Source organism: Nerophis ophidion, linkage group LG02 (assembly GCF_033978795.1).
Source record: "Nerophis ophidion isolate RoL-2023_Sa linkage group LG02, RoL_Noph_v1.0, whole genome shotgun sequence".
NCBI lineage: Eukaryota > Metazoa > Chordata > Actinopteri > Syngnathiformes > Syngnathidae > Nerophis > Nerophis ophidion.
This window is the reverse complement of record NC_084612.1, coordinates 70639132-70665256: the sequence shown is the minus strand read 5'-3', so window position 1 is coordinate 70665256 and position 26125 is coordinate 70639132. Positions and strand designations below refer to the sequence as shown.

Genomic DNA, 26125 nt, shown 5'->3' with positions numbered 1-26125 from the left:
CGTTCAATATATAAAACATTCTCATGTTTTTTTATGTTTAAGAAGTTGCGTTAATGGTAAGAAGTTATTTATTTATTATTGGTTAGTGTGGGGCTTGCCCTCCTGGGGGTTCTTCAGACCACCAAGCACTAACATTAGAGCCTGTTTCAGGGTTACAATATTGTTTTATTTTTCAATAAGTCTCTCAGTTGCTTTCCAGCAATTGTATTTTTCTCTTTCGTTCTCGCTCGTGCTCTAGCTCCAGCTCCAACCCTGTCTCTCCTCCTGGCTGATGCTTACAGTTTAACAGAGCGACATGTGATTAGATAACAAGGCCCAGGTGGGCCTTCTACACACCTGTGGCTGATTTCGAAGGCCAGTCCTGGCAACACCCCGCTTCGCTGCAGGCCCGCAGGCCACGACCCCTCCACAGTTAGCTTCATAATAACAATGTTATTACAAAGATTAAGAGACCTATTGTACTCTAGAAATGTTGGTCTTACTTAAAAATGCACGCGTTTAGTTGTGTTCAGTGTTAAAAAAAATATTATATGGCTCTCACAGAAATACATTTTAAAATATTCGGCTTCTTGGCTCTCTCAGCCAAAAAGGTTCCCGACCCCCTGCTCTATCACATGCCTGCGTTTCACCAATAAAATGCAGTCACCGGTGAGGTTTGACTCCGTTTCATCATTAAAAGCGTTACTAAAACGGCCTTCTTTCATTTCCGTAATATCGCTAAAATTTGCTCCATTTTGTCCACTAACAACGCTGAGATCATTATCCATGCGTTTGTTAGGTCTCGTCTCGATTACTGTAACGTATTATTTTCAGGTCTCCCCATGTCTAGCATTAAAAGATTACAGTTGGTACAAAATGCGGCTGCTAGACTTTTGACAAGAACAAGAAAGTTTGATCACATTACGCCTGTACTGGCTCACCTGCACTGGCTTCCTGTGCACTTAAGATGTGACTTTAAGGTTTTACTACTTACTTATAAAATACTACACGGTCTAGCTCCATCCTGTCTTGCCGATTGTATTGTACCATATGTCCCGGCAAGAAATCTGCGTTCAAAGGACTCCGGCTTATTAGTGATTCCTAAAGCCCAAAAAAAGTCTGCGGGCTATAGAGTGTTTTCCGTTCGGGCTCCAGTACTCTGGAATGCCCTCCCAGTAACAGTTCGAGATGCTACCTCAGTAGAAGCATTTAAGTCTCACCTTAAAACTCATTTGTATACTCTAGCCTTTAAATAGACCTCCTTTTTAGACCAGTTGATCTGCCGCTTCTTTTCTTTTTCTCCTCTGTCCCCCCCTTCCCTTGTGGAGGGGTCCGGTCCGATGACCATGGATGAAATACTGGCTGTCCAGAGTCGGGACCCAGGATGGACCGCTCGCCTGTGTATCGGTTGGGGACATCTCTACGATGCTGATCCGACTCCGCTTGGGATAGTTTCCTGTGGACGGGACTCTCGCTGCTGTCTTGGATCCGCTTTGAACTGAAGTCTCGCGGCTGTGTTGGAGCCACTATGGATTGAACTTTCACAGTATCATGTTAGACCCGCTCGACATCCATTGCTTTCGGTCCCCTAGGGGGAGGGGGGGGGGGGGGGGGTTGCCCACATTTGAGGTCCTCTCCAAGGTTCTCATAGTCATCATTGTCACTGGCATCCCACTGGGTGTGAGTTCTCCTTGCCCTTATGTGGGTTCTTCCGAGGATGTCGTAGTCATAGTGGTTTGTACAGTCCTTTGAGACATTTGTGATTTAGGGCTATATAAATAAACATTGATTGATTGAATCAAACAGAGCCAGGCGGTCTCATGATTAACTGCACACTTTTTTTTTTCATAAATTTTTATTTATAAATTTCAACATTTACAAACAGTTGATACCCCGCCTTTTGCCCGATTGTAGCTGAGATAGGCACCAGCGCCTCCCGCGACCCCAAAGGGCAATACGCGAAAAAAAATGGATGGATGGACAAGCAGTTGAAAATAATAATCAAAGTAAGTACAAAAACAGTATAAAAACCGTACAAAACGATGCAAGGTAGTTGTAAATTCAAAGTAACTAAAATAGAATGCAAAAATATATATATATATATATAAAATACACAAAGTGCAAAGCCAGAGACTCACTCAATCTCAGTAAATAACTTAAATTTGGAACACAGCATCATCGTTTTCACATCTTTTTGGTTGTTAGAGGTAGAGTGTTTTAATGTAGAGTTCCAAATATTTTTTAAACGCACAAAAAAACAGGTCGGGTATTGAGAAACTTACATTTATGAATATAAAACTTAGCCAATAGTTTAATGAGGTTGCAAAGGTAAAATTCATTTTCACATTTTTTTTTCAATACAGTGTAAAACCAAATATATATTATTTAATATATATTATTGTTTTAGTTGCTTAAGAGATAATCCTGGCTCTGAATTTGTTCATTGCTATTTTTATGTTTTTGTGCATTACTTGTTGCCGTCATCATTAAACAAACAGGTTACTCATCAGTTACTCAGTACTTGAGTACTTTTTCACAACATACTTTTTACTTTTACTCAAGTAAATATTTGGGTGACTACTCCTTACTTTTACTTGAGTAATAAATCTCTAAAGTAACAGTAATCTTACTTGAGTACAATTTCTGGCTACTCTACCCGCCTCTGCACATAACTCTCCATATTCACTGCACTGAGCCATAATCTAGTTCTCCATGTTTTAGCAATGGGTATACTGTAGGGGTGTGTTCGCGTTAGGGCCTCTCATGTCTACATTTTTTTGATCTTTCTGAAATGGGCTTTGGTCAGGCTGTTAAAATTCCTGGTGTGGAGTCCTGAGGAATGTTTTGCATTAGGACTTGAGGCACATCCTTAAATGTGCTGTCATTAAACAAGGGAAATATGTGGAAGCCTTTCAGCTATCAATGTATTATATGCTACTAGGCACTGGGGGCTTGTCTGGGGATGTCTATGCCCCCTGATAGGGTCTACCAAGACAAACATGTCCTAGGCGAGGGACCAGTCAAAGAGCAGTTTGAAAACCTCTATGGAAAGACAAAAGCAAGGACCCTTTTAGAGCCAGTCTGACTCCTGGTTGGTTGGGCTCGATGGTGAACACCTGGTGGCTTGACCTGTCCCCATGGAGGCCGGCTGAGCACAGCCCGAAGAAGCAACGTTGGTGCCCCCTCTAATGGCCTCACCACTCATTGGAGTGGGGCATACAGCTAGGGTACAATGTGGGCTTGGCGGTAGCAGAAGACAGGGCCCTTGGCAGTCTGATCCTTGGCTACAGAAGCTAGCTTTCGGGGCAAGGAACGTCACCTAGCTGTGGGGGGAGGACCCTGAGTTGGTTTGCGAGGTAGAGAAATTCCGGCTGGATCTAGTTGGACTCACTTCGGCGCACAGCAAGGGCTTTGGAATCAGTCCTCTTGAGAGGGACAGGACTCTCTTCCACTCTGCCGTTGCAAGCAGCGAGAGATTTCTGGCGGAGGGTGGCAATACTTGTTGCACCGCGACTCAGAGCCTGTATGTTGGAGTTTAATCCAGTATACTAGATGGGAGCTTCACCGGGTGGGGGACGGGTCTTGACTGTTGTTTGTGCTTACGCACCAAACAGCAAGTCAGAGTACCTGCCCTTTTTGGATTCACTAGAAGGAGTTCTGGAGAGTCCTGGGGGACTTCAACGCTCACATCGGTAACGGCAGTGAAACCTGGAGAGGCCTGATTGGGAGAAACGGCCGCCTGTATCTAAACCCTCGTGATGAGTTCTCTCCGATGGTGTTAATGGATTCCGGTCAGACCTGGCAGGCCCAAATGCATCGTGAGGGTCTGCTGGGAATGTCTAGCAGTCACTTGTCAGAAAGAGTTTCAATTCCCACCTCCGGGCGAACTTTGAAGATGTCACAAGGGAGATGCCAGACATTGAGTCGGAGTGGAACATGTTCTGTACCGCTATTGTCAGAGCTGTGGCCACAAGTTAGTCTGGGCTCGTCGTTCCGTTAATCCCAGGACCGGCTGGGGGAAAGCTGTTAAGCTAAAGAAGGAGTCCTATCGGGTCCTTTTGGCTCGTGGGACTTCAGAGGCAGCAAACAGGTGCCCACAGGCCAAACGGTGTGCAGCTTTGGCGGTTAAAGAGGAAAAAGATAATGGTAGTCATAGGAGGAGTTATGGGAAGCCATGGTGCCCCTGGATTTTCAGACCGGATTGAGGGGAACCTGGGGGTGTGTTCCAACTATCATGGGATCACACTCTTCAGCCTTCCCGGTAAGGTGTATTCCAGTGTACTGGAGAGGAGGATACGCCGGATAGTCGGACCTCGAATCCAGGAGGAGCAGTGTGGTTTTTGTTTTGATTGTGGAACTGTGGACCACCTCTATACTCTCGGCAGGATCCTCAAGGGTGCTTGGGAGTTTGCCCAAACAGTCTACATGTGCTTTGTGGACTCAGAGAAGTCACTCGACCGTGTCCTTCGGGAAGTCCAGTGGGGAGTGCTCAGTTAGTATGGAGTATCAGACTGCCTGATTGTGGCGGTCCGTTTCCTGTATGATCGTGTCAGAGCTTGGTCCGCAGTAAGTTGGACCCGTTTTCAATGAGGGTTGGACTCCGCCAGTGCTGCCCTTCGTCAACAGTCCTCTTCATAACTTTTATGTACAGAATTTGTAGGCGCAGTCATGGCATTGAGGGGATCCGGTTTGGTGACTGCAGTATTAGGTCTCTGTTTTATAGAGATGGTCTGATCCTGCGGGCTTCATCTGGCCAGGATCCTTAGCTCTCACTGTTCAATTTGAAGGGACTGGAACAAGAATCAGAACCTCCAAGTCCGGGTCCATTGTTCTTGCCCGAAAAAGAGTGCCATCTCCTAGTTGGGGAGGAGATCTTGTCCCAAGTGGAGGAGTTAAAATACCTCGTAGTCTTGTTCTGAGGGAAGAGTGGATCATGAGATCAACAGGCGGATCAGTGCAGCGTCTGCAGTGATGCGGACCCTCAATGGATCTGTCGTGGTGAAGAAGGAGCTGAGCCGGACGGCGATCTACAACCCTGGTCCTATTGTCATGAGTTTTGTGTTATGACTGAAAGGACAAGATAACAGGTACACGCGGCTGAAATGAGTTTCCTTCGTCGGGTAGCGGCGCTCTCCCCTAGAGATAGGGTGAGAGGTTCTGTCATTTGGGAGGAGCTCAGGGTAAAGATGCCGCTCCTCCACATCAAGAGGAGCCAGATGAGGTGGTTTGGATATCTGGTCAAGATGCCACCCGAACGCTTTCGTTGGAAGGGGTTTAGGGCACGTCCGACCGGTAGGGGCCTACGGGGTGTCTCTGCTTAGGCTGCTGCTCCCGCGACCCGACCTCAGATAAGCAGAAGATGGCTGGAGGGATAGTCACTGTTGTTTTGATCTATTATTAAATTCTAAGAAAACATCAAATGTAAAAAAAAACGTGACAAGTGCATATATCATTTAGTTCAGGGGTGCCCATTACGTCGATCGCGAGCTACCAGTCGACCGCGGGGGGTGTGTCAGTCGATCTCCAGCCAGGCTTTTAAAAAAAATAGACCTAAAAATTAGTGATCATCAATATTCACCAAGGCGTCACTTAAATGACATTCACGGTACCGGAGGGTCTTGTGAGATGACGCTGGCTGCTGCAAGATCATTATTATTAAAATATGACCGAGAGGAAGGCGAGAAACACTTTTCATTTCAACAGACTCTGGCGCCGTACCTTCCGTCAAAACTCTAAAGGCCGACTGCACATTTCCTATCTTCACAATAAAAGCCCTGCTTCATGCTGCCTGCGCTAACTAAATACAGAGTCTCGGAAAACTGGCGTGCACAAGCGATCCCTCAGAAAGCTGGCGTGCACATCACTTGTGCACGCCAGCTTTCCGAGACTCTTATTTTGTTAGCGCAGGCAGCATGAAGCCGGGCTTTTATTGTGAAGATAGGAATTGTGCAGTCGGCCTTTAGAGTTTTGACGGAAGGGACGGCGCGAAAGTCTGTTGAAATAAAAAGTGTTTTCTCGCCTTCCTCTCCGTCATTTTTTCATAATAATGAACTGGCAGCAGCCAGCGTCATCTCACAAGACCCTCGGGTGCCGTGAATGTCAATCAAGCAAGCTACGGAATTTGCCGCCAATGTTTTTCTTGTAAAGTGAATGGAAGCTGGATGAATTAGATGCCAAAAACCAACCACTTTCATGTGGTATTGTACAGAAAGGACCACTTTTTTTCTCCTCCATTTGAAAATTTGGGCGTTATCATCATTACTGTCTGATTCCAATCAATGCAAGTCATCAGAATCAGGTAATATACCAACTTATATTCTTGTCTTTGTGAAAGAAAGACATCTATATGTGTTACACATGCTTGTATTATCATTAAACACATTTAACTTGTTTACAAAAATGTCTCTTTCTTAAATAAATAAATATAAATGATATATATAAATGAGGTAGATCCCCTCGAGTTGGTCAATTGAAAAGTAGCTCGCCTGCAGAAAAAGTGTGGGCACCCCTGATTTAGTTTCTTGCATGCTTTACATTTTAACAAACATTTTACAAAATGTCTAATAAATGCTACATTTGAACTTTGGGCAATGGCTGCAGCATCAAAATTATTTTATAAAAAGTGACTCTTTGCTTTAAGCTATATAGTGCTTCTCAATAATTATCTGTTATGTGCTCCCTAGAAATACAAAAACATTTCATGCACCGCGAACATAATATTTGCACGTCTATACAATTGTTATAAGTACACTTCTGCATAACATTATATCCATTAAATCATTAGCTCAACTTAAAACAAACAACTTTATTGACCTTGTTTTTTAGTCTGTAACAGAAAAGATTTAGAGTGCATCAATTTGCCCGAAAAAAATAATTTAAACCTTATTCAAACTATAAACCGTTTTTGAGTGCATCAATTTGCCCCAAAAAATTAATATAAACCTTATTCAAACTATAAACCGTTTTTGACCGACTGAACCGTTTCTTACTGTAAAGTGAAGTTAAGTGGATAATATTTATATGGCACCTTTCTCTAGTGCCTCAAAGTGCTTTACATAGTGAAACCCATTATCTAAGTAAGACTTAAACCAGAGTGGGTGGCACTGGGAGCAGGTGGGTAAAGTGTCTTGCCCAAAGACACGACAACTGTGTCTCGGATGGCGGAAGCGGAAATCGAACCTGGAACCCTCAAGTTGCTGGCATGGCCGCACTATCAACCATCCATCCCATCCATCCATTTTCTACCGCTTATTCCCTTTCGGGGTCGCGGGGGGCGCTGGCGCCTATCTCAGCTACAATCGGGCGGAAGGCTGGGTACACCCTGGACAAGTCGCCACCTCATCGCAGGGCCAACACAGATGGACAGACAACATTCACACACTAGGGCCAATTTAGTGTTGCCAATCAACCTATCCCCAGGTGCATGTCTTTGGAAGTGGGAGGAAGCCGGAGTACCCGGAGGGAACCCACGCATTCACGGGGAGAACATGCAAACTCCACACAGAAAGATCCCGAGCCTGGATTTGAACCCAGGACTGCAGGACCTTCGTATTGTGAGGCAGACGCACTAACCCTTCTCCCACCGTGAAGCCCCACTATCAACCAATAAATGAAATATGACTAAAAATGACAAAGTCAAGATTAATGGCTACAATGACCGTATTTTGCAATGGCCATCTTTTTGAAGTCTGATACTGATAAAGATGGCATTTAAAAATGACCAAATTCCAGGTGATTAAATGACACTGCGGATTGTAGTCAGCTGGAGGCGTGTCTTAATGAAATTAAACAATGGATGTCCGCTAACTTTTTGCAACTCAACGCCAAAAAAACGGAAATGCTGATTATCGGTCCTGCTAGACACCGAACTCTATTTAATAATACAACTCTAACATTTGACAACCAAACAATTAAACAAGGCAACACTTTAAAGAATCTGGGTATTATCTTCGACCCAACTCTCTCCTTTGAGGCACACATTAAAAGCGTTACTAAAACGGCCTTCTTTCATCTCCGTAACATCGCTAAAATTCGCTCCATTCTGTCCACTAAAGACGCTGAGATCATTATCCATGCGTTTGTTACGTCTCGCCTCGACTACTGTAACGTATTATTTTCGGGTCTCCCCATGTCTAGCATTAAAAGATTACAGTTGGTACAAAATGCGGCTGCTAGACTTTTGACAAGAACAAGAAAGTTTGATCACATTACGCCTGTACTGGCTCACCTGCACTGGCTTCCTGTGCACTTAAGATGTGACTTTAAGGTTTTACTACTTACGTATAAAATACTACACGGTCTAGCTCCATCTTATCTTGACGATTGTATTGTACCATATGTCCCGGCAAGAAATCTGCGTTCAAAGGACTCCGGCTTATTAGTGATTCCCAAAGCCCAAAAAAAGTCTGCGGGTTATAGAGCATTTTCCGTTCGGGCTCCAGTACTCTGGAATGCCCTCCCGGTAACAGTTTGCGATGCCACCTCAGTAGAAGCATTTAAGTCTCACCTTAAAACTCATTTGTATACTCTAGCCTTTAAATAGACTCCCTTTTTAGACCAGTTGATCTGCCGTTTCTTTTCTTTTTCTTCTATGTCCCTCTGTGTATCGGCTGGGGACATCTCTGCGCTGCTGGTCCGCTACCCTTGGGATGGTTTCCTGCTGGCTCCGCTGTGAACGGGACTCTCGCTGCTGTGTCTTGGATCCTCTTTGGACTGGACTCTCGCGACTGTGTTGTATCCATTGTGGATTGAACTTTCACAGTATCATGTTAGACCTGCTCGACATCCATTGCTTTCCTCCTCTCTAAGGTTCTCATAGTCATCATTGTCACCGACGTCCCACTGGGTCATTATTGTCACCAATGTCCCACTGGGTGTGAGTTTTCCTTGCCCTTATGTGGGCCTACCGAGGATGTCGTGGTGGTTTGTGCAGCCCTTTGAGACACTAGTGATTTAGGGCTATATAAGTAAACATTGATTGATTGATTGATTGATTTTCTGCAATTGTTTTGTGTATTGAAGCTATTTTTGCACCAGGAGGTTATGTGATCACCAGAGTTTGTCTGCTGGGTAGTTAGCAACATAACTCAAAAAGTTTTGGGCAGATTTTTTTTAAACTTTTGTTATAAGCAAGGACTAATTAAAGTTTGGGGCTGATCCGGATCATTTCAATTACGATACCTTACAGTGGTGAACTTTTTTATAGAATACAGTTTGGCTACTACTATCTGCAAAATTTAAGCTCATTTTGTGGAGTTGACTGCTCTCTGGATGAGGTGGCGACTCCAGGGTGTACCCCGCCTTCCGCCCGAATGCAGCTGAGATAGGCTGCAGCACCCACCTCGACCCTGAAAGGGGAAAAAGCGGTAGAAATGGATGGATGGGTGGACTGCTCTCTGTGGGAATACAAAACAAAAAATAAGGTTGCCTTAACACTACGGTGTCCAACTTACTTTTTGCGTTTTAATTTGGCCCATAAGATGTCTTGAGTTTAAGGAATATGGCCCTTATGGTGTTTTCCAATTTGTAAGAATTTTGTTTCTGCAACTTGGGACAATGTGAGTATTTCAGGTTAATGACCAATATTTGTGCTTTGAACTGAACATGACACAGCATTCACTGATATGACCCAATCCAGACAACCTTCCTTAGTCATGGTGCAAAACAAATGTAAAATACACAAAAAATGTAACACACATTGTTGCACAAAACACACCCTGCTCACTGACAGTTGTGGATATTATTAAAAAAAAATTCCTTGCACCATAAAAAAAACTTTAAAATACACACTGTGAATGATTCTCACTCAGATTTATCCGAGAGCCAGATGCAGTCATCAAAGGAGCCACATCTGGCTCGCGAGCCATAGGTTCCCTACCCCTGCATTATATTAATATAACATGTACACATATGCAGTATATTTATGGGCTGTATTAATATCGTTACTTTACATGCAGTTGGCTTTTGGCCCTTGACCAAATTTTTTTTTTAGCCCAGTGTAAGTCAAAAAGGTTTGAACACCCCTGCCTTAACATAAGTGGAGTTAGCAGGTATAAAAAACATGTTTCTTTTTCTTTATTTTAAGAACTTATGCACTTAAAAAAACCTGTGCTTTAGAATTACAAAATCAATGACGGTCTTTCTTACTTAAGCCAGTCTTGCAAAATCCTCAACATTCCAGCGTGCATGTGAGTTTGGAAATAAATGTTTTCAATTTGTTCCATGTGCTGCCAGGTTGTAAAGATGAGGGGCTGGATTTTCAGCGCCATGCTGCTGCTGTCACTCACGGCACACGCTGAAGCTCAGGGTAAGCAATTTTCTTAATTTGAATTCACTGTAATCGTCGTTTGCCTTCATGAGATTGCTTCTTGATGCATTATTCCTGATTTTACAGGCAGGTGTAATAACGTCCAGGCAGCAGACATCCTTTTCCTAGTGGACGGATCGTCCAGCATTGGGAGACCTAACTTCCTGCAAGTGAAAGGCTTCATAGCTGGGATCATCAAACCTTTTGCAAGATCCGTAAGCGAGTCAGGAGTTCGCGTTGGGCTAATACAGTACAGTGACACCTCCAGGTGACCGACAGCGCTTCCTTTTTTGGACTGTAAACGAGAGAACATGTTGCACTCATCCATCCTTCTGTCCACCCAGGGTTGAGTTCACCTTTAGAACTTACACCAACGGCACGGCGCTGATCAAGGCTGTGCAGAGTCTCAACTACAAGGGTGGAAACACACACACTGGTGCTGGTCTGAAGTTTGTCGCGGACAACTTCTTTAACCCCTCGTACAGCCGGGATGTCCCAAAGGTGCGTGACAGGCAGCCGTTCTTTGAAATGTCAGCATTATTCAGCCACTTAGGACCATATTTACTAAAGGTTTGCCTAAACTAAACATGTGCAAACTTAATAGCGCACACAAATGTGATCTAAAGATGTCCAAAATAGATTGTGTCTGCTAAGTGAGCAGTACAACGCATTCCATCCATTTTCTACCGCTTATTCCCTTTTTGGGGTTGCGGGGGGCGCTGGCGCCTATCTCAGCTACAATCGGGCGGAAGGCGGGGTACACCCTGGACAAGTCGCCCCCTCATCGCAGCAGTACAAGGCCTTTCCGTCTTAAATAATATGCAGAATCAATCAAAGTTTATTTATATATCCCTAAATCGCGAATGTCTCAAAGGGCTGCACAAGCCACAATGACATTAGGCTGATCATTTAAATATCCACAATACTGGGTAAGAAGATGCAAATATAAAATACAGCATGCACAATGTGATTTATCAGCACCGTTTGTTGTGTTTAACTAATGGAGGTGACGGCAAACAGACACCAGGTGGTGGTAGTGTACAGAGATTTAGTTTATATATATTTTAACCATATGTGTATATATATATAAAATCATCAAGCAATACAAAATAAACTAAGGAAATGGAGTGTGGACGAGACCCAAAAGTGTATGTGGTGTGAGACTATGTGTGTAGATTAACTGAAGTGTGTGTTACCAACGTGTTGACGAGAGCGAAGGAACGTCCAGGGGGACAGGCAGGTGATCAGGGATACAAGCGGGGGTCCGTGTGGCAGAGAGTGGCGTCAAGAGGTCCGAGTCCAAAGTGGGGGTCGAGGATTGAGGGAGGTAGTCAGAGTCCAGAGGGAGACGCGGGAAAAAGAGAGACGCACACCTTTCTTTCCAGGCGACGGAGGGTACTGCGGAGGATACACAAGAAAACACACTGAGAACACAAAGAGGCAGAACACAGGTAGAGCAGGATCGCATAAAGCAGGAAGATCGCTTACTGTACGTCAATTGAGAACTAAATTCCCCCGAGGATCCTCGGTCCACTGGTCCCTTTATACAGCTCCACGTCCTCAGTCACAGGTGTGTCAGGCGTGGGCTGCAACCAGCTGCAGCGGAGAGTGGGCGTGGTCCGCTTGATGAGCTGGAGTGCGCTGTCAGCGGGTCCTCTGGGTGGACCCACAGCGGAGGGACACGCAGACTGCGCATGTGCCACAACACCGTTTTGCGAGCACCGTTTAGCAATGTATTTAGAACCCCTGAAAAGCGTCGTATTTTTCGGACTTTAGAGTGCAATGGTCTATTAGCTGCACCGATTAAATTATAGAAAATAAAATATATTTTTTTATATTATAGCCATACATGACTGTAAACCACACATATATATACGTTGCAAAATGAGTTTTTTACACAGAAATAATTTGTAAATGTTTATTTCCATACCTTAATTGTTTCCAAACGGTGTCTGTAACACGGCAGTAAAACGGCTGCTCAAACAAAACAGAAGTCATTGTCATGGACCCACAAGCTGCGGAAGCTAGCTCTCCAATCAGCGAAACAGACTCCATAACTACACGGTGATGTTTTGGTGAATTTACTGAAGAATTTGTGGAACTGAAACAATAGTAAAAGAATGTCGTATGTTAATATTACCAGCACAGACACTCATAAACGTGTTAGCAGATTAGCTATTGCTAGCAACGCTAGTGTCATTATGATAGCAACTACAAATATGCATGAAAACACTCCTAAAGACATCACACATGTGACAGTTTAGTAAGCATAAACCGTTTTAGTTATACTGTAAAACTCGGAGTGATGAATGAAGAATCCATGTGAGTAGAAACGCTATTGAAGGCTCAAAGACCGAGCAGTACTCTGGTTGAATTTTTTTTTTAAAAAGATCACTATACAGCGGTATAGCTCGGTTGGTAGAGTGGCTGTGCCAGCAACTTGAGGGTTGCAGGTTCGATTCCCGCTTCCGCCATCCTAGTCGCTGCCGTTGTGTCCTTGGGCAAGACACTTTACCCACCTGCTCCCAGTGCCACCCACACTGGTTTAAATGTAACTTAGATATTGGGTTTCACTATGTAAAGCGCTTTGAGTCACTAGAGAAAAGCGCTATATAAATATAATTCACTTCACTTCACTGGTGCAAGGACACTGCAGCTCCTGTAGTGAGCGAACTCGTCCACAAAGTAAAACGCCTTATCAGCGTATTTTCTTGGGGTTTTTTGGAAAACCTTTTTTATGGCCTTAGCGGAGAAAATACACATTTATAATTTAGCCTTTCGCACCCTCGACAAAGTGCAGAAAAAAAGTAGCGGCTTATCGTCTGTAATTTACGGTACGTGCAAACTGACACACACATGGCCGTTAGAAAGGATCGGTGCTAGCGCTGCAAAGACAGACCGACAGAGAATCCTCCGTCATACGTGTGTGTGTGTCATCATATTTGCATGGTTTATCAGAAATAAAAAATATTGGACATATCGTCTATTCAGCAACATCCTTTCATGACTTTGCAACTGCATGCTGGTGACTTAACGGGCTGATTAAAACTATTTAAAATTGATGCGTTTTGGTACCTGCTGGGAATTTTATTATGCCGTTCGTTTAAAAAAAAAAAAGTATAATGTTAACATATCAATTTGAAAAAAATATTGTTGAAGTAAGCATTTTTCGGCGTCTTGGGCGCAGTCGGTGCAGCCTCTCTCCCATGAGTGCACCTTCAACGCAAAAAAAAAATAGAGTTTCCGTTGTAGATGCATTTTAGACTGTGACTAAAATGCCCATAAAATGGTAAATGTATACTGCCTGTTTGAAAACATAGCAAAACTCCACAGTTTGGAGCATGATACCATGAATGGTAAATGGGTTGTACTTGTATAGCGCTTTTCTGCACCTTTTTAAGGAGCCCAAAGCGCTTTGACAGTATTTCCACATTCGCCCATTCACACACACATTTACACACTGGCATGCAAATGCAAGGCGCTCACCAGGACGCCATCAGGAGCAAGGGTGAAGTGTCTTGCCAAAGGACACAACGGACGTGACTAGGATGGTAGAAGGTGGGGATTGAACCAGTAACCCTTCAGATTGCTGGCACAGCCACTCTACCAACTTTGCCACGCCGTCCCCGAAAGTGCAGTAAATGATCGAACGTCTACATCAGGGGTGTCAAACGTACATTCCAAGAACCGGTTTTATCTGGCTAAGTATAAAAAATAACCTGAAACGTTTTAATTTACATAAACAGCTGTTCTAAATGTCTCCACTGGATGTCGCAATAGACGCAATAAACAATAATAAACGGCTGTTCTAAATGTCTCCACTGGATGTCGCAATAGCAATTGTTTGTACCAGTTTAGATGATGCTAAGTATGTACAAAATAAACCACATTATGTTTGTGCATCAGTGGAGGAAAATTATCAAACTACATAAATAAGATCGGGTAATTTGATTTTGATATCATTTTTTTATCTTGATAAATTGAAAGTTAACACCAATGAGTTAACTGATGAACATTATCACGTCATTTATTCAGAAAATATAAATAACAACAAAAAAAGATAGAATAGTATTAACTGCAAAATGTAAGTGTAAAAAAACAACAACATTATCATTTGTACAATTTCAGAATGTGCTTGTTTTATTTTTAAACAAAGAAAACAATCTGAAGTTGTCTTTTTTTACGTTATTGTGCCGTGATTTTACCAGTCCGGCCCACTTGGGAGTAGATTTTTCTCCATCTGACCCCCGATCCAAAATGAGTTTGACCCCCCCTGATCTACATAGTGATGCCCCGTAGAGTACACCCAAAATCCTAATTTGAATAAGGCGGTCTGCACCACCTTTCAGTCTTGGCAGGTCACACCCAACACGCCCACTGATAGTATCTGTAGTTGTGTCGATTGCACACGCAGTTTAGCGCGTGGTAATAGGACCTCAGTCAATGAGGCCCCTAATGTTTCCTTTTCCTTGTCAGATCGTTATCTTGATCACGGACGGGAAGTCGCAGGACAGCGTGCAAGAACCGGCGCAGAAGCTGCGAAATAACGGGGTGCACATCTTTGCGGTTGGTACGTAGTCTCAGGAGCAGTTTGGGTTCTGTCACAGCAGCTGTGTGTGTGTTTTGTCTGATTCCTTCTTCGTCTTGTGTGTCAGGCATTAAGAGCGCGGACAGCAATGAACTGGCTGAGATTTCCTCCAAGCCCAGCGGTGATTTCACCTCCTTTGTTGGGGACTTCAAACTGCTCAACACTCTGCTTCCACTCGTGAGTCCCCGGGTGTGCTCCACGGCAGGCGGAGTCTATGCAGTTATTGGTATGTACGCTCATATACTTACACAATTTGGTGGAACTAATACTCACATTACAGCCGGGCTGTCAAGTCTTTTTCACTGTACGCCACATACAGAAAGAAATAATAAATTTATCCATCCATCCATCCATTTTCTACCACTTATTCCTTTCGGGGTCGGGTGAGGAACCGCCCCAACCCCCCAACCCTGCCCACCTCAACCACGGCACAGAGGGGGGGGAGGGGGTTGGTGGTACCAGGGGTGTATTATGTAGCCCGGAAGAGTTAGGGATGCATGGGATTCTGGGTATTTGTTCTGTTGTGTTTATGTTGTGTTACAGTGAGGATGTTCTCCCGAAATGTGTTTGTCATTCTTGTTTGGTGTGGGTTCACAGAGTGGCGTATATTAGTAAGAGTGTAAATGTTGTTTAAACGGGCACCCTCAGTGTGACCTGTATGGCTGTTGAACAAGTATGTGTGTCTGTAGAAGCCTCATACAACTTGTGACTGGGCTGGCAAGCTGTTTGTGCAAGTTGTAGAGGGCGCTGAAGACAGTGCCATCATAGCATTGCCTTATTATTGTTGTTAAGGTGAAAATCAGCAGACGTGTGAGAATAGCTGCACTGAAATTCGGAAGTCCATCCATCCATTTTCTACCGCTTATTCCCTTTCGGGATCGCGGGGGGCGCTGGCGCCTATCTCAGCTACAATCGGGCGGAAGGCGGGGTACACACTAGACAAGTCGCCACCTCATCGCAGGGCCAACACAGATAGACAGACAACATTCACACTCACATTCACACACTAGGGCCTATTTAGTGTTGCCAATCAACCTATCCCCAGGTGCATGTCTTTGGAAGTGGGAGGAAGCCGGAGTACCCGGAGGTCTCCCGGAAAATTTGGGAGTGCTGTCAAGCGGCACTCATATAACACTCGCGGGCCGCACTAACATTAAATTTTCATATTAAGGTGCGGGCCGCGTGTCTGAGACCTCTGGTTTATACATAGCACAAAGCAAAAAAAAAACTCTGTATGCAGTGTTTTTTCATTATAAATTTCAAAAGAGTTTTGTGGCTTCCATTGTTTTCTTTATTTTGTGAAACAAGTCAAAATGGCTCTTTGGCTGGTATAGGTTGCCGACCCCTGGGATATGCTAATCAATGCCACCCGTCCATTTTCGACCGCTTTTCCTTCTCACATTCACACACTAGTGTTTCTAACCAGCCTAATGCTAAGCAATGTTTTTCCAGAAAAACAAACAACCTACATTTCACCTTTTTCTGTTAAAGCACAATATTTTTAGGTGTAAATTAACCGGAAACCTCATATTAAAATATACAACAATAAATATTTCAATCATGAATAAACCGCCCTGCGATGAGGGAGCGACTTGTCCAGGGTGAACCCTGTCTTTCACCCGAATGCAGCTGAGATAGGCACCAGCAACCCTCGTGACCCCAAAAGGGACAAGCGGTAGCAAATAGATGGATGGATGAATGAATCAAAATATTTTCTGTACCACAGATAACTTTACCATATCTGAGGTATTGTGTGGAAATATGAAGGAATAACTACAAAAGTAGGCTACATTCACTAACTGTTTTACAAAAAAGGTCAGTTAGATAATACTTAATGATACTGTTACACAAGAACGTACAATTCTCCACAAAAAAGAGAAAAATTTCATTTAAAACATTTGTATTCACGTGCAACACTTGAAATTTTTCCCATATCAGTATGTGGAATTAAATAATAGAATGGATTTATAAACAATGCACTAATATGATCCGGTTAAAGAAGAAGAAGAAGAATCCTGATGAACATTTTGAACCTTAATACAAATAAGATCATCTTCGTCATCTCATTATGTGATAATGGAATATTTAGCTATTAATTTATGACAAATGTTGTATTTATTATTCATTAATTTAAACTGTGTTACAAATTGAGATCAGGAAGTGAAAACATGTGTTAGTAATTGCTATGAAGTGGAAAAAGGGTAGGATTAAATAAGATCTGATTCTTCCTAGTCCTTTTTGGACATGTTGTAATTAGAAAATGGGATAATGTGAAATATGTGATGTATCATATTGTAACTGTCGGCATGTTCGAAATTAGCTTAAACAACTGCAACAACAATGCTACTTTTCACACAGTACCTCTCTGTTGTTAGCTTGCTCGGTAACAATATTTGGTAACACTTTAGTATGGAGAACATATTCTAAGGCAGTGGTTCTCAACCTTTTTTAGTGAACATTTTTTTTAATTCAAGTACCCCCTAATCAGAGCAAAGCATTTCTGTTTGAAAAAAATAGATAAAGAAGTAAAATACAGCACTATGTCATCAGTTTCTGATTTATTAAATTGTATAACAGGGCAAAATATTGCTCATTTGTAGTGGTCTTTCTTGAACTATTTGGAAAAAAAAGATATAAAAATAACTAAAAACTTGTTGAAAAATAAACAAGTGATTCAATTATAAATAAAGATTTCTACACATAGAAGTAATCATCAACTTAAAGTGCCCTCTTTGGGGATTGTAATAGAGATCCATCTGGATTCATCAACTTAATTCTAAACATTTCTTCACAAAAAAAGAAATCTTCCATCCTTTTTAAATTATTGCTATTTTTAGAATGTTTTTATAAAATCTCACGTACCCCTTGGCATACCTTCAAGTACCCCCAGGGGTACGCGTACCCCCATTTGAGAACCACTGCACTAAGTCACCAACAGGACATTTAGTTAACGCGATTGCTCCTCTGCCAGGGATGCAGAGAAATGTGGGTCACATTTTAGTTTTGCTTATAATTCCATCCATTTTCTACCGCTTATTCCCTTTCGGGGTCGCGGGGGGCGCTGGCGCCTATCTCAGCTACAATCGTGCGGAAGGCAGGGTACACCCTGGACAAGTCGCCACCTCATCGCAGGGCCAACACAGATAGACAGACAACATTCACACTCACATTTATGGAACATAAATATTGATGGATATTGCATTGTTGCATTTCTTTTCACAATTTATGAACTTACAATCATATTTTGTTGAAGTATTATTCAATAAATATATTTATAAAGGATTTTTGCTATTTTTGGAATATTTTAAAAAAAAAATCTCACGTACCCCTTGGCATACTTTCAAGTACCCCCATTTGAGAACCACTGTTCTAAGTAACAAAGACTTAATTTAGAGTTTGGACACTAGGGGAACATGTTAGGGTTAGGGTTAGGGTTACTAATAAGCAATAATTCTGAGGTTATTGAGGGAAGACTCTTAGTTGATGGCTTACTGGTTGTATAATAAGGCCATGCAGAAGAAGGCATTAAAAGTACTTAATAATGACTAGTTAAGAGCCAATATTTTGCTAATTTGCATGTTAATAAGCAACTAAATAATGGTGAATATGTTCCCCATACTAAATTGTTACCCGACATATATATACCGTGTATATATATATGTATATATATATATATATATATATATATATATATATATATATATATATATATATATATATATATATACTAAATTGTTACCATATATATATATATATATATATATATATATATATATATATATATATATATATATATATATATATATATATATATATATATATATATACCGGGTAAAAATTAAGTATGGGGAACATATTATATATATATATACATATATATATGTATTACATAAATGTTTATTAAGATTTTCGGCTTACTTTTCTCAATATAATTAATAATTGTGAAGCGTATTGACTTTGTAGAAAATGTGTTCTCTTGAACCACTAATAGTGACACATGAGCTTACCGTTATAAAGTTGAAGTTAAAGTACCAATGATTGTCACACACACACTAGATGTAGTAAAATGTGTCCTCTGCATTTGACCCATCACCCTTAATCACCCCCTGGAAGGTGAGGGGAGCAGTGGGCAGTGCGGTGACGCGCCCGGGAATCATTTTTGGTTATTTAACCCCCAATTCCAACCCTTGATGCTGATTGCCAAGCAGGGAGGTAATGGCTCTCATTTTTATAGTCTTTGGTATAAACTCACAACCTACCGATCTCAGGGCGGACACTCTAACCACTAGGCCACTGAATATTTTTGTTATATTTTTCATTTAAAATGTTCTGCAAACAGCCTTTTTAATTCCAGTTTAGGCTTAAAATGTCCTCACACTTAACCTACAGGGAGTGAAAAACGAAGGATATTAATGAGTAGATTCTTACCTTCGCATTGTGACAGCTTCTATCGCGTGGGACTTTTTGCCATCCATGTTAGAGGTCACTGACAGACTTGAGAGAGCGTCTAGATCAGGCCTGGGCAATTATTTTGACTCGGAGGGGCCAATTTTAGAGTAAAAAATGTGTCTGGGGGCCGGTATATCTGTTTTTAGGAACACTAGTACAAAACCTCACAATCATGTCTGATTGAATGCTAAAAACGTTATGACAAAACTGAATGGAATGTTAATTTTTTTTACTGTATGAGACACCCAGAATGTACATGAAAATAAAGAATGTGAGATTTACAATATTAACTATGAAGTATAAAACACTGAATATTGACAACATATGAACGTCACACCCCCTCTCCATCGACATAATATTACAATCAAGCAAAACACAATAAACACAGCGAAATATGAACGCGAAGGTAAAAAAAAACCCACCTACGATCTGATATATCACTAAGCTTTAGAACTTTGTTGTAAAAATCTCCTTCCGGGGCGGTATAGCTCGGTTGGTAGAGTGGCCGTGCCAGCAACTTGAGGGTTGCAGGTTCGATCCCCGCTTCTGCCATCCTAGTCACTGCCGTTGTGTCCTTGGGCAAGACACTTTACCCACCTGCTCCTAGTGGCACCCACACTGGTTTCAAAATGTAACTTAGATATTGGGTTTCACTATGTAAAGTGCTTTGAGTCACTTTTAGAAAAAAAGCGCTATATAAATATACTTCACTTCCTTGTCTGTCCATGACACCTGCATTTTCAGCCTCGCTCTGAAAAAACTCTTGAACGCATCATAACTAAATTATCCCCTCAACTCCGCCGAAAATGGATTAACTCGCTGGAATAAAAAAGACAATACAACATACATCCATAAACATGGACACATGTGAAAAAGTGCAATGTATTTATCTGTACAGTAATCTATTTCTTTATATCTGCACCTTATTGCTTTTTTTTTTTATCCTGCACTACCCAGAGCTAATGCAACGAAATTTCGTTCTCATTGTACTGTAAAGTTCAAATCTGAATGACAATAAAAAGGAAGTTTAAGTCTAAGTCTTGGTCTAAGTCTAAGTTTAAAATCATCATTGCACATAATAATGGCAGCTACAGTTTTGATCTTAAAGATCTAAAACAATTATTTGGAAATGTCTGGCGGGCCAGATTGACAAGTTTATGGTCTGGTCAAGTGAAGTGAATTATATTTATATAGCGCTTTTCTCGAGTGACTCAAAGCGCATTACATAGTGAAACCCAATATCTAAGTTACATTTAAACCAGTGTGGGTGACACCGGGAGCAGGTGGGTAAAGTGTCTTGCCCAAGGACACAACGGCAGTGACTAGGATGGCGGAAGCGGGAATCGAACTTGCAACCCTCGAGTTGCTGACACGGCCACTCTACCAACCGAGCTATGCCGCCCCAAGATCATAATCTCTGTAAGATTGAGGACCGGATTCTCAAATTCCTCCAGTCTTCCACACTGCTTTGTGCACTAGAGCCTGTGTACGCCCTGAGATTGGTAGGTCGTGAGTTCAAACCCCGGCCGAGTCACACCAAAGACTATAAAAATGGGACCTAACACCTCACTGCTTGCCACTCTGAATCAAGGATTGGAATTGGGGGTTTAATCACCAAAAATGATTCGTGGGCGAGGCCACCGCTGCTGCTCACTGCTCTCCTCACCTCCCAAGGGTGCTGGGTCAAATGCAGAGAATAATTTCGCCACACCAAGTGTGTGAGTGACAATCATTGGTACTTTAACTTTAATGAGACAATACTAAAATGTCTTAGAACTAAGAGTGGAGGTCTGGACCATCTTCTGATGGATTTAATCAATTAAAAGATGTGTCTTGATACTCCCTGTCCATACAGTGAGACGCATCTTAGTTTTTGTGTGCGTATAACAACCTCTCCTCCCTTCTTAGAGGGATATTCAGGTCCATCCAACATCCAGTTCACAGCCGTCACGTCGGATTCGCTCAGGTTCCGCTGGAATTCTGCAGGCGGGCCTTTGAGAGGCTACGTGGTCCAGTACGTGCCCCTCTCGAGCACGGGTCAGCCTATCTCGGCAGAACTGCGCCAGGTGAGTCCAGGTTCTTCAAAGATGGGTATTGAATTTTCTTCTCGAGCAGGGGTCTCAAACTCAATTTACCTGGAGGCCACAGGATGCAGAAACTGGCAGAGGCTGGGTCGCAAGAAAAGATTTCTTGTAAAAATCAAACATGCACTTTTTAATTAATTCACCATCTTTGAATGGCTTTCCCGCCCTAGCAACATACTTGCCAACTCTCGCGATCTTTCCGGGAAACACCCGAATATCAGTGCCCCTCCCGACAATCTCCCCGGGCAATCATTCGCCCAGTTTTCCCACGTTCAACAATTTTAAGGGCGTGACGTGATGGTACCGTCGTAAGCGTCTTCTACGATATGACGTCTAGTTTGCTTCTCCACCACTCAAACAGTGTGCCGACCCAGTCCCATATTGTATGAGGCTTCTTCAGTTCCACAGAAGAGACTGCAAGACAATACTTGATCAACAGCCATACAGGTCACACTGAGGGTGGCCGTATAAACAACTTTAACACTGTTATAAATATGTGCCACATTGTGAACCCACACCAAACAAGAATGACTAACACATTTTGGGAGAACATCTGCACTGTAACACAACATAAACACAACAGAACAAATACCCAGAATCCAATGCAGCCCTAATGTAGCCCGGAAGAGTTAGGGCTGCATGGGATTCTGGGTATTTGTTCTGTTGTGTTTATGTTGTGTTACTGTGCGGATGTTCTCCCAAAATGTGTTTGTCATTCTTGTTTGGTGTGGGTTCACAGTGTGGCACATATTTATGACAGTGTTAAAGTTGTTTATACGGCCACCCTCAGTGTGACCTGTGTGGCTTTTGATCAAGTATGTCTTGCAGTCGCTAATCGCGTCTACAAAAGCCAAATACAACTTGAGGCTGGGCTGGCACACTGTTTGTATAGGTTGTAGAAGTCAGTAGAGGCAGTGCCTCCACAGTGTCCCCTCAAAATTGTAGGTCGGGTGAATCTCGGGAGAAAGTTTACCCGTGGAGGGGGCACTAGAAATTGGGAGTCTCCCAGAAAAATTGAGGGTATACAAATATGAAGTTGCAAAGCGCCATTCATATAACGCCATTCATATAACGCCATTCATATAATGCCATTCATATAGATCTCGCGGGCCGCAACAACGGTAAGTTTTCACATACTCGCGGGCCGCACCAACAGTAAAATTTCACATCAAGGTGCGGGCCGCATAATAACGTTTCGCGGGCCGTAATTGGCCCGCGGATCTCATGTTTGAGACCCCTGTTCTAGAGGTTGCAGGTAGATTTGGTATAATTACGGCTGAAGTCTGTAATTATAGTTTCAAGTCTGTTGACAAACACATTCAGCTTGAGTATCAACATGCCCAAAGGTTGGATCTTTATTATGTGCTTTTAAGTCTGTAATTTGTGAAATTCCCAATTGGAAAAAACAAAAACAAAACGCCTCTTTACTGCAGGAGACCGTGTCTGGCAGCCAGAGGACCTTTACAGCACGAGAGCTGAAGTCGGGAACAGACTACCTCGTGACCGTCATTGCTCAATACCCCAACAGTGTGGGAGAGTCGGTTTCTGCAAAGCAGCAAACGAGTGAGTAGCAAGCAGACGATCCACATGTCTCCAAATTGCCAACAGATCTTTTTACGTCAGACTGGAGGCACATGAAAGTCATCACCGTCTATAGCTCCAACTTACACTGGCATGGAGCCGTTTTCACGATAGAAAATGTTTTCATAACAATTTTTTAGGACCTAAGAACATTGAAAAAAAACACGTGTTTACTGTTTCTGTGTTAAGTAAAAAGTTTACTGAAGGGTGTGTTTATTTGTGAGTATTTTCAGAGTCGTCTATAAAGAGAGTATGGCCAAATAAACAACAGGCGCCATGTTTGCTACCAAGGACGTGTGCGGCTGTGCTAAGAGGCGTGCAATTTTCTGTTGTTTTGACGTTAGTTTTTTTGACGAAATACTCCAAAATAATACGTCTATATATAGTTCTAAAACTTAGAATAAAACAAGCTTTTATTTTGTGAAAATATAATTTTGCAGAAGTAGCTCTATACTCTTGCTTCACGGTGGCAGAGGGGTTAGTGCGTCTGCTTCACAATACGAAGTTCCTGCAGTTCTGGGTTCAAATCCAGGCTCGGGATCTTTCTGTGTGGAGTTTGCATGTTCTCCCCGTGAATGCGTGGGTTCCCTCCGGGTACTCCGGCTTCCTCCCACCTCCAAAGACATGCATCTGGGGATAGGTTGATTGGCAACACTAAATTGGCCCTAGTGTGTGAATGTGAGTGTGAATGTTGTCTGTCTATCTGTGTTGGCCCTGTGATGAGGTGGCGACTTGTCCAGGGTGTACCCCGCCTTCTGCCCGATTGTAACTGAGCGACCCCAAAGGGAATAAGCGGTAGAAAATGGATGGATAGCTTTATACTCTCGGCAGGGTCCTTGAGGGTGCATGGGAGTTTGCCCAACCAGTCTACATGGGCTTTGTGGACTTGGAGAAGGCATTCCACTGTGTCCCTCGGGAAGTCCTGTGGGGAATGCTCAGAGAGTATGGGGTAACGGACCCTCTAAATGTGGCGGTCCGCGTCCTGTGCGATCAGTGTCAGAGCTTGGTCCGCATTGCCGGCAATAAGTCGGACACGTTTCCAGTGAGGGTTGGACTCCGCCAAGAAAAGGACTGAAAATCCCTTTGTCAACTGTATTTATGCCTTAAGCTCAAGATAAAGTGCTGTTGCAGAGCTGCATACAGGGGCCAACTCAACAATGACTGCTACCAAGGACGTGTGCCCACAAGCATGCACATTTTTTTTTTTGTTAGTTTACCTGACAAAATTAACCATAATAAAAGTCTACATATAGTTCTAAACATACTCCAGCTCATAAACTTACGATAAAACATGGTCTTATTTCGTCAAATTATAATTTTGCAGCTATATGTGATGCACTCTGCTGCTACATTCGTGCAGTGTTTTGTCGCAACGCATTAAAATTACTGATTAACCTCATTTTGCCAAAATCTTCATTTTGGATTTTCTACATATTTCTGCACAATAACTCAGATCATTGACGTGCGGTGAACTAAACACCAGGTGAGGCATGCATACTTTTTTTTCTTCTTTTTTTAAATTTTTTTTTTAACTTAAATTCATATGTGCAGCTCTAGTCATTGTTGATTTAGGTTGCGCATTAAGTGAAGTGAAGTGAATTATATTTATATAGCGCTTTTCTCGAGCGACTCAAAGCGCTTTACATAGTGAAACCCAATATATAAGTTATATGTAAACCAGTGTGGGTGGCACTGGGAGCAGGTGGGTAAAGTGTCTTGCCCAAGGACACAACGGCAGTGACTAGGATGGCGGAAGCGGGAATCGAACCTACAACCCTCGAGTTGCTGGCATGGCCACTCTACCAACCGAGCTATGCCCCCCCAATTAGAGTAACAGGAAAAAAAGGGAGTTATTCGCTTTCATAAAAACGTTATAATGATGTTATGATATGATAAATGGTTCCACAAAGTATTTAATAAAGTTGTTATTAAATACTTTTTGGTCCCATTTGCTTTTAACAAAATAAATCAAGTATTGCGAGTGTGTATTACCTTTCTGTATTTGTATCTGAAGCAGCAATAGCTATCCTCCATGAAAACATACTTTGTATGACCACATTCATTTTGTCTTAAAGTCCAGTTTAGAGAAGTATTTCATCTTGGATACAGTATATAATTCTTCATATTGGCAGAAACATTCATCTAATTCAATTTCATTCCAAAAAATTAAACAATATTTTTGCATCTGACAAAAAACACCCACAAACGCTCGCTTGCTCTAATTAAAATGCCTTGTTTGTTATAAATACAGTTAAAAGAAAAAAGGCTGACTTCTGCTGGAGAGACCTGTGTTTGCTAGCTTGAGCGCCCCCACTTCTCCCAGTGTGGCGAGTCAGAGTACTGCTGAGGCATTGAACTGCAAGTTGACAATATATCGCCCCCTACCTTGAGGCAGAGGTACATGCTGCCTCAATACCTGCCTTTTCCACGTGGCAACAAGCATGCTCCCCCTCGCACCACACGCCCAATACGCACTGTGTGTAGCCGTGGAGGCACCGCCTGTGTCTGCCTCACTTCTCATCTGCTGCGTTGTTTTGATCAGGAAACATGGAATTTCCGCGATTTTGACCATGAAAATTATCAAAATATACAGGAACCACACCAAAATCACATAGAAAGCATAAACCGAAAGAGAAATATTAAAACGTGTTTTATTTTATTACTTTGTTTTGGAACATCTCATGGTTAAGCCACCTAGTGGCAGGTGAGGCACTGCCTCACTTGCCTCCCCTGACCGCACATCACTGACTCAGATATGGTAACACTAGCACACAGTAGAGAATATGGTGTGATTTTTGGTTGAAAACATGTTTTGCTTCATCCATTATTGACGTAGTTCTTGCCACTTTATATTGTATATTCTTAATATGAGATTTCCAGTTAATTTTTCCAGTTATCACTACACCCAAAATTTGGTTTATTTTTCTCTTTCAATGTCTACTCTTGCTCTTTGTATTTGTGTTTGACTTTCTATTGTACTGTTATGGAACAGCATTATTTTAGTTTTACTGATATTTAAAAGAAAGTTTATTTTTGTCAAATAATCATTTTAATTTGTAGTATTTGTATTAGCTTCTGTGTGTCCTCTCCTGAACAAAACGCAGACGTTGTAGTGTGTGTTTACCTGGCACACAACAC

The 26125-nt window shown here is 42.4% G+C and overlaps 1 protein-coding gene across 1 annotated transcript in view; it reads left to right on the top strand.

Annotated features, from left to right (window-relative positions):
• The window catches only part of col7a1 (collagen, type VII, alpha 1), a 196503-nt gene that overhangs the window by 10423 nt on the left and 159955 nt on the right, over positions 1 to 26125 (top strand). The window contains exons 2-8 of the mRNA XM_061889781.1: positions 10213 to 10285; positions 10373 to 10553; positions 10630 to 10786; positions 14762 to 14855; positions 14941 to 15099; positions 21231 to 21388; positions 22840 to 22969. Coding sequence (XP_061745765.1) covers positions 10222 to 10285; positions 10373 to 10553; positions 10630 to 10786; positions 14762 to 14855; positions 14941 to 15099; positions 21231 to 21388; positions 22840 to 22969 — 943 coding nt within the window. The 5' untranslated portion in view covers positions 10213 to 10221. The remainder of the gene's footprint in view (positions 1 to 10212; positions 10286 to 10372; positions 10554 to 10629; positions 10787 to 14761; positions 14856 to 14940; positions 15100 to 21230; positions 21389 to 22839; positions 22970 to 26125) is intronic.